This window comes from Octopus bimaculoides, chromosome 29 (genome assembly GCF_046866305.1).
Source record: "Octopus bimaculoides isolate indiv1 chromosome 29, ASM4686630v1, whole genome shotgun sequence".
Classification (NCBI taxonomy): domain Eukaryota; kingdom Metazoa; phylum Mollusca; class Cephalopoda; order Octopoda; family Octopodidae; genus Octopus; species Octopus bimaculoides.
This window is the reverse complement of record NC_142956.1, coordinates 15747636-15757635: the sequence shown is the minus strand read 5'-3', so window position 1 is coordinate 15757635 and position 10000 is coordinate 15747636. Positions and strand designations below refer to the sequence as shown.

The 10000-nt window shown below is 37.3% G+C and overlaps 1 protein-coding gene across 2 annotated transcripts in view; it reads right to left on the bottom strand.

Annotated features, from left to right (window-relative positions):
• LOC106871542 (ras-related protein Rab-37-like) overlaps positions 1-10000 on the bottom strand; it is a 52102-nt gene that overhangs the window by 35737 nt on the left and 6365 nt on the right. For both annotated transcript variants that reach the window (XM_089345657.1, XM_089345655.1), the window contains exon 2: positions 1359-1469. In XM_089345657.1, coding sequence (XP_089201783.1) covers positions 1359-1469 — 111 coding nt within the window. The remainder of the gene's footprint in view (positions 1-1358; positions 1470-10000) is intronic.

Genomic DNA, 10000 nt, shown 5'->3' with positions numbered 1-10000 from the left:
GACGGGAAGATAATTTGGTCAAACAGTTTGGGTCGAGTGTGGAAAAGAATGGTGCAATCAAGACAGAATTTGAAGCACATTGTGAACAGCGGTGTATAACAGCATTTGATGGTCTGATCGATACTGTGATATATAAATAACTTTTTACTGTCCTGGTTTTTATTTCCCTTCAGTGCAGATCTATATTCATACATATTGATGTGGTCGAGATGTTGTTTCAGCTGTCTCAGTGCTTTGTCTGTTATCAGAGGCCAAGTCACTTCCCAAAGGCCCTTTATGCCATGGCAAGAGACCTGGTGAAACAAGGTGGAATCTGAACTCAGTATATACAGGGCCAAATTAAGACCCATTGAGGCCCTAAGCATGCAAATCAATTTGAACCCAGAACATAGCGATGGGTGAAATACCTATTTCTTTACTGCCCACAAGGGGCTAAACATAGACAGGACAAACAAGGACAGACAAAGGGATTAAGTCAATTATATCGACCCCAGTGCGTAACTGGTACTTAATTTATCTACCCCAAAGGATGAAAGGCAAAGTCGACCTCGGCGGAATTGAACTCAGAACATAACGGCAGACGAAATACCGCTAAGCATTTCGCCCAGCGTGCTAACGTTTCTGCCAGCTCACCACCTTATAGCGACGGGTGAAATACCATTAAGCATTTCGCTTGGTGCACTAACGATTCAACCAGAATATCGTTTGTTGGTTCGTGTATGGTTCGTGGAGAGTCTGTTGGATCGTTATGGTGTTGTTATCCTGCTTCGTTATATGCTTATTGTTAATACAGAGTTAAAGTGTGAAGAAGTGTCATCATAAATAGTGGTGATACGACAATAATCTGCAACGAGTAACTACTTTACGGGAATTCTGCTGGAATCCAGGAGAGAGTCTTGAAATTTGAGGAGACATGTTAACACCAAACATCAAGATAAAATATCTGCTAACTAAATTAACATGGCATGTACAAGAGTAATAATAATAACAAAAACAACAACAACAACAACAACAACAATAATAATAATAATAATAATAATAATAATAATAATAATAATAATAACCTTTTCTACTAGAAGCACAAAGGCTGAAATTTGGGGAAGTGGGTAGCCAATTACATCGACTCCGGTACTCAACAGGTATTTATTTTATCGACCCAGAAAGGATAAAAGGCAAAGTCGACCTCGGCAGAATTTGAACTCGGAATGTAAAGACAGATGAAATGCCGCTAAGCATTTCAGCCAGCGTGCTAATGATTCTGCCAGCTCAACACCTTAACAATAATAATAATAACAACAACAGCAATACATGAATAATATCGATAATAATAATAGTAACGGATGTCTGTGTGTTCTTACTGTAAAACCTATGCCAACTGTAGCTGCAAAGGAACCAGCCTGGAATTTTCCTTGGTCGAACTGGACAAGCAGGGACGTCTTGCCAACACCGCTGTCTCCGACCAGGATTGTCTGTAATGAAAACAGCAACAACAATTAATACAACAATTACAACAGTTAGTATATATATATATATATATATATCTGGTGAGAGAAAAAATATTATTCATTTAAAGGACACAATACATGTATTTAAGTGCTACTAATAGTTTCATATGCTGAGAAACATCACCAACATATTCATCAGGCACAAACCACATATCACAATGAACTAAAAAGATTTGAATAAAAGAAGAATCATGAAAAAGCTGAGATATATAGATATATACAGCATGATCGTTGCCAGAGCAGCTGTCTGGCTTCCGTACCAGTGGCATGCTGAGGTCGACTTTGCTTTTATCCTGGCACGTGAAAAGACATTTGAGCGAGCTCGTTGCCAGTGCTGCTGGACTGGCTCCTGTGCAGGTGGCACGTAAAGTACACCATATTGAGCATGGCCGTTGCCAGTACCACCTGACTGGCCCTCGTGTCGGTGGCACATAAAAGCATCCACTACACTCTCAGAGTGGTTGGCGTTAGGAAGGGCATCCAGCTTTAGAAACTCTGCCAAATCAGATTGGAGCCTGGTGCAGCCATCTGGTTTCACCAGTCCTCAGTCAAATCGTCCAACCCATGCTAGCATGGAAAACGGATGTTAAACAATGATGATGATGATGATGATATATATATATATATATATATATATATATATATATATATATATAAATAATATAATATATATATAAATATATATACACATATATATACACTCACACACCTAGACATACATATACATATACACACATACACACACACACACATATATTTTACAGAAGACAAGGGAATTTGCGGATGGAGGAAGGTTGTGAAGACTGCTTAGAGAATCAGACAAATACCCTCTTTAGAAGACGGAAAGAAAGTGGCAATCCTCCACCGGGAATCAAAACCTGCACCTCTCAAATATTGATTGCAAAGGAGTATGAAGAAACAACAATGGCTGCTAAAAATGGCTGCCAAAAAATACACAAGCCTGAAACAGTCATGAATTTCAGCTTTTAGTGGATATCTGATGCCTGGTTCCTGATGACTCAGGAGATGAAACGGCAATAGAATTGTAATTCTCAGTTGCCCCACATCTATGTATTTGTGTGTGTGTGTGAATATATATATATGTATATATATATATATATATATATATATATATATATATATATATATATATATATATATAAATGTATGGATAGATAGACGGGGAGAGAGATTGAGGTAGATAAGGAGATGCCCAGATTAACACAGCTGTTGCATCAGTGTTTATATTATCTGTGTAAAGAATGCCATGGTGTAACACTTGTGTAGTGTGTGTGTGTGTGTGTACATATATATATATATATATGTATGTATATGAATATATATTTGTGTATGTATATGTAGGTGTGTGTGTGTGTGTGTGTATATATATATATGTATATATATATATGTATGTATATATATATATATATGTGTGTGTGTGTGTGTGTGTATATATGTGTGTATATATGTATGTATATGTGTATATTTATATATGTGTGTGTGTGTGTGTGCATGTATATATATATATATATTATTATATCCAGTTAACATATGCGTTTTACTCCATTTACTGAATTTATATATATATATATATAATGTATATATGTATAAAAATGTTTGTATATATGTGTGTATTTGTGTGCATGTGTTTGTATAATGTTCATACAAGTATGTATATATGCACATTTATACACACACATGTATATATACATACAAATATATATGCTTGCATATGCGCTTATATATACATATATGTACATATATATATATATATATATATATATATATATATATATATATATACCCAGATACAAATATAATATATACCCATATATTTGTGTGTGTGTGTGTGTGTGTGCGTGTGCATGTAAGTGTGTGTGTGTATTTGCGTATGTGCGTGTGCATGTGTATATGCATACTTTTAACAGTTTTTCTCATTGAAACACTACATAATACACACAATGACTTGGGTAAACAGATTTTAAATCAATTTAAATTAATTTAATACATATCAATTATGCATCACAATTATGTGCATTAATTATGGAAATAACGATGTTTATCCTAATGAAACAGCTGTTGAGCACAATTAAATTATGTATTATAATATAAACTTATGTTTTTCTACTTTTATTCTAAATATGTTACCTTTTAAGATCATTTTACCTGATCATGAATATATATGCAAATTGGCCCCCTCCTGGATTTACTGCAATATGAACAATTAATTCTTACCTGTCACTCAACATACATATATAAATCACAATATGGCTTACATATAATTACATATTACTATAATAAGGAGTACCCATATGGTACTTTTAGGTGTAACATCTTCTAATGTGCCCTCTTCAGATATCTTTTCCTTGTAAATTCACAATTACTAGAGGAAGAACATGGTTTGTCAGAAAATAGTTTCAATAGCTGGATGCCCATCCTGTTGCCAACCCTCATTTATTTCCAAGCAAGGTAATAATTTCCACCTGGCTAGGCAGGTTTTGCAGAATAGTCCTTTCTACTATAAGCACAAGGCCAGAAATTTTGTGGGGAGGGAGTAAGTCGATAACATCGACCCCGTTGTTTCACTGGGACTTAATTTATCGACCCTGAAAGTATGAAAGGCAAAGTTGACCCCGGTGGCATTTGAACTCAGAACGTGAAAACAGACGAAATACCGCTAAGCATTTTGCCCAGCATGCTAATGATTCTGTCAGCTTGTGTGTGTGTGTTTGTGTGTATCTTTGCGTCTATATTTGTCTTCTACTACCACTTGACAACCAGTGTTGGTGTGTTTACATCCCTGTAACTTAGCAGTTCAACAAAAGGAAACCAATAGAATAAATACCAGGCTTAAAAAATAACAAAAAAAAAACGTACTGAGGTCATTTAGTTTTGACTAAAATTTATCAAAGCAGTGCCCCAGCATGACCACAGTCTAATGACAAAAAAAACCAGTAAAAAAAATAAAAGAATAAGAGAAAAACTCCAGACACTTGCCCAAGGTGCTGCCAAGATCGACTGATACAGAATGCAATTAATGGAATTAATGAAATTTCATTAATAGACAGCTGAGACAAATCACGGAAGTGATATGGTGTAATTTACCGATACTTCGTTAGTTACAATGACGAGCATTCCAGTTTTCCAATTAACTAAATAGCCTGCTGTGAAATTAACATGCAAGTGGCTGAATACCCCATAAACACTCATATCCTTATTGTAATTTTCAGGTGGATTCCTGGCCCAGGAAGATATGGGATGAAGTGGTGAGAAAGGATCTACAGGGGTTGGGACTCACAGAGGGGATGAAGGGAGGGGGGGGGGAGACCCCTGGTAGTTTGCTGTGCTTGAAAAGCCATGTCAGGCTAAGTAAAAATGATGTTACCCCTGCATACAGGCTCATACCTTGTAACTCTTGTAACACAACCGATGCTGGTGTATTTACGTCCCCGTAACTTAGCGGTTCAGCGAAAGAAAACCGATAGAATAGGTACTAGGCTTACAAAGAATAAGTCCTGGGGGTCGATTTACTCGACTAAAAGGCGGTGCTCCAGCGTGGCCGCAGTCAAATGACTGAAACAAGCGAAAGAGTAAAGAGAGTATGTATGTGTCTGTATATGTTTGTGTGTCTGTGTTTGTCCCCCACCCCCACCAACATCACTTGACAACCGATGCTGGTGTGCTTACGTCCCTGTAACTTAGCGGTTCGGCAAAATAGACCGATAGAATAAGTACTAGGCTTACAAAGAATAAGTCCTGGGGGTCGATTTGCTCGACTATAAAGGCGGTGCTCCAGCATGGCCACAGTCAAATGACTGAAACAAATAAAAGAGTAAAAAGAGTATATGCAGGAATTGAACTCACAACTTTATGGTCATAAACCGAACACCCTAACCGCTAAGCCATGAGCCTTCAGTAAGCACTGGTGTAGAGCTTTGCTGAAAACTCTCTCACTAAGCTTAACATTGCCAGCAAATCAATATGGCCGCCTTTTGGGAAAAGACAGAATTTAAATAAGCCAAGCATTACATTATTTGTACATCTATGAAAATAATTATCGTTTTCGCTTTATGGTAAACAAAACTGGACGATGACATTTCACAACAGTTTTATTTACATTCTTTTATTGGTCAATAGATCAATTTAGCCGTGATGTGTTACACCAACCATTGTCTATAATTATATAACACAGAACCTATATATAAATTGTTGCATCATTCTGTATACATTATGTCTTGTGTGGAAATGTAGCCGAGTGGTTATCAACCAGGGTCCAGGTGACCCTTGGCGGGGTGGACGTTGTTGAAAAAAATTGTGCAATAATATAGGCACAGGAGTGGCTGTGTGGTAAGTAGCTTGCTTACCAACCACATGGTTCCGGGTTCAGTCCCACTGCGTGGCATCTTGGGCAAGTGTCTTCTACTATAGCCTCGGGCCGACCAAAGCCTTGTGAGTGGATTTGGTAGACGGAAACTGAAAGAAGCCTGTCGTATATATATATATATATATATATATATATGTGAGTAAAAATAAATACAAAAAAAGGGTTTTATATGATCGTGTATAGAGGAATATATTATTTTATTTAAAAGAGTTCCAACTCTGTCTGTTTTTTATGTTTTTTTATTTATATTCTTGTAAAATTAATGTGGGATATAGAATATGGAATATATAATATATAATATAAAAAAAGATGGATGGTACAATGAAATGAAGTATTGAATGTCTTATTGAATATATGAAATATTGAGTGTTCAATATAAAGGATTAAATATATAAATATATCATGGCCGGTATGACAGACTGTAACAGTCTGTTACAGTCTGTCATACCGGCCATGATATATTTATATATTTAATCCTTTATATTGTACGCTCAATATTTCATATATTCAATACTTCATTTCATTGTACCATCCATTTTTATATTATATATTATATATTCCATATTCTATATCCCACATTAATTTTACAAGAATATAAATAAAAAAACATAAAAAACAGACAGAGTTGGAACTCTTTTAAATAAAATAATATATATATATATATCATCATCATCATCATCATCATCGTTTAACGTCCGCTTTCCATGCTAGCATCGGTTGGACGATTTGACTGAGGACTGGTGAAACCGGATGGCAACACCAGGCTCCAGTCTAATTTGGCAGAGTTTCTACAAAATTAGATTTTGTAGAATATATATATATATATATATATATAGGCGTAGGAGTGGCTGGGTGGTAAGTAGCTTGCTCACCAACCACATGGTTCTGGGTTCAGTCCCACTGGCACCTTGGGCAAGTGTCTTCTACTATAGCCTCGGGCCGACCAAAGCCTTGTGAGTATCCCTTTGTCTGCCCTTGTTTGTCCCCTCTAGGTAATTTGGTGTAATTGTTTAGGGGACAAATTGCACCTAAAAACTAACGAATCAGAGCAAATGGTTAAAAAAAATGCTCTTTATAGCTAAGTGTTCTCTGCTACATCCAAACAACAACTATAAACAAAAAGGAGAGAGAATAGTTTATCATTTATGCTTTTGTCACGTTGCCAGTGCCCCTGGACTGGCTCTTGTGCGGGTGGCACATAAAATACACCATTTTGAGCGTAGCTGTTGCCAGTACCGCCTGATTGGCCTTCATAGGATTTTCTAGCGAGATCGTTGCCAGTGCCCCTGGACTGGCTCTTGTGCGGGTGGCACGTAAAATACACCATTTTGAGCGTGGCTGTTACCAGTACCGCCTGACTGGCCTTCGTGAGGGTGACACGTAAAAGCACCCACTACACTCTCTGAGTGGTTGGCGTTAGGAAGGGCATCCAGCTGTAGAATCTCTGCCAAATCAGATTGGAGCCCGGTGTAGCCATCCGGTTTCACCAGTCCTCAGTCAAATCGTCCAACCCATGCTAGCATGGAAAGCTGACGTTAAACGATGATGATGATTCTTCTACAAGGTGAATATTTGATAATATTTAATAAATATTAGTTATATTTTCACTAAAAAAGGATCATGTAACACCCCAGATTATAGTGTGACCTATATGCAAATCAAATGCAAACATCTACTATGACAGCCCCTAACTAAGGGTGTGATCTATCCCCTGGTGCAATCTATCTGCGAGTATACAGAAGATGGCTATTATAATTATGTATTGTCTCAATGACATACACTGGATGCAAGTCATTGCTTTTGATTCTCGCTGTCCACCATACACAGAACAGTTTATTATCGATTGGCAGATATCAACAAGGATTGGCAAACAGTTTGTTTGCCGAAGTTATTGAACGTGAAACATTGCGAATCCCTTAGAAATTAGGAATGTCAGCTATGGACTCAAAAGAGTAAATGTCACAGAAATAAACCAGGCAGTGTCTTTGCCTCTCGTTGAATTATGTGTCTATGTTTATGTGAAAGTATACACACATACACACACACAATACACATACATATACTCATATGTGTCTATCTATCCAGCCCACATCTATACACTGCGTCTATCTATCCAGCCCACATCTATACACTGCGTCTATCTATCCAATCAATATATATATACACACTGTGTCTATCTATCTAGTCAATATATACACACACTGTCTATCTATGCACTCATCATTTATACATTCTGTCTATCTATACACTCAACATCTACACACTGTGGCTATCTATGCAGTCAACTTCTACGCACTACATCTGTCTATTCACTCAGCATCTACACTGTCTATCTATCCAGTCAATATATACACGCTGTGTCTATCTATCCAGTCAATATATACATACTGTGTCTAACTATCCAGTCAATATATACACACTGTGTGTGTGTGTGTGTCTCTCTCTCTCTCTCTCTCTCTCTCTCTCTCTATATATATATATATATATATATATATATATATAGCAGAACCACATATATACATACATATATACACATATATACATACACACACGCATATGTGTATGTTTATGTATATATATGTGTGTGTATATGTCTGTATATGTATGTATGTATATATATATATATATATATATATATATATATATATATATATATATATATATATATATATATAAATAATAAATTTCTAAATCTCTCAGAGAGACTTAAGCGCAGTAGTGATGCGATAAAGTAGTTGTATACTGCCAACTTAACGTGACAGTCCCAATAAGGGAATTTACTACTGGTGTTTAGCCCTAGGAAGCTGGACCGCTTCCTGTTAGGCCTTCACACATTTCCTGTGCCCTTATCCTTACGAAGGGGAGACAAACTCCTCCACCCAGCCTAGCCAGCATTCAGGGACATGTTTCTGAGTCTTTGCTCGTCATCAGCCTGAAGTAGCACGATTGGTTAGTTGAAAAAGTTTGTTTACCTCCCGTAAGGATATACAGAGTTTAATAGTGGTTGAATAACAGCAAGGATGGTGCTTCTATGTGGTCAACACACCTGCTGGAAATAGCAACGAAAATCTTCCTTAAATCACACAATCAAGTCATAGAAAGAAGCTGACTGACGCATTAGATAATGCAGTCCTAGGGATACAAAAGACAGACAGGGTGGTTCACAGGCTTGGGAATAGGGGGTACGATGAGGGTGGGTATTGAAAACGCTTTGAGCATCTCTCTCGATGGGATTGTCACAGTTGGAACCACAAAGAAAACTTGGCTGAAGGACAAAGAAAAAAAAAAAAATTAATATGCAAGGGGAGGTAACTCCGTGATCACTGATTAAGATAGGCGTCTCTAGGTGGTCACTCTATCTGCTAGAAAAAGCAGCCAAATCTCTCTCAATTCGCACACTACACGCTGTTTGCTTTGATGGTTCGAGGGAAATGACGGGATGGTGGGGCGATTAGTCAATGATTGACTAACCCCAATGATTGATTAATGCTTATTTCATCAATCTTCAATGGATGAACAGCAAAGTCAACCTCAGCGGAATTTGAACTCGAAATGCAAAGACGCAGAAGAAATGCCACTTGCCATTTTTTTCCCGATGCACACACGATTCTGCAAGTTTGCTACCTTACTACTACTACTACTACTACTACTACTGCTACTACTACTAGTATAACTACCACCACCACCACTACCAGGCAGTGGCTCTCATGGCTTCCGATCTTAATTGATTGGAAGTGTTATCATGTACATTGTTTTGTCTTGGTATAAAAGATGGGCTACAGCAAATATTCTGCTCAATACCACAGATTTGCTTGTCAGTTGTTTGACCTTAACCAGTTGAGCATGTCCCTTGGTGGCTGACGATATGTGCATCTCTGATCATGAGCAGAAGTAGTGGGGGAGCATCATAGCCATGTGTTGAGAGGAATTCTTTGGAGTTTGAATAATTCACCTTTGGAAACATGGGTGTTTTGCTCAACATCCTTAAACAAACCTTATTCAGGGACCCCACAGAAGGACAAAAGCTAAAGTTAGTGTTAGTCTTCTATTATAATTCCATTGACATCCAGGATGCTTTATAGGATTATCAACTCTTTGCCTGTCCATAGCA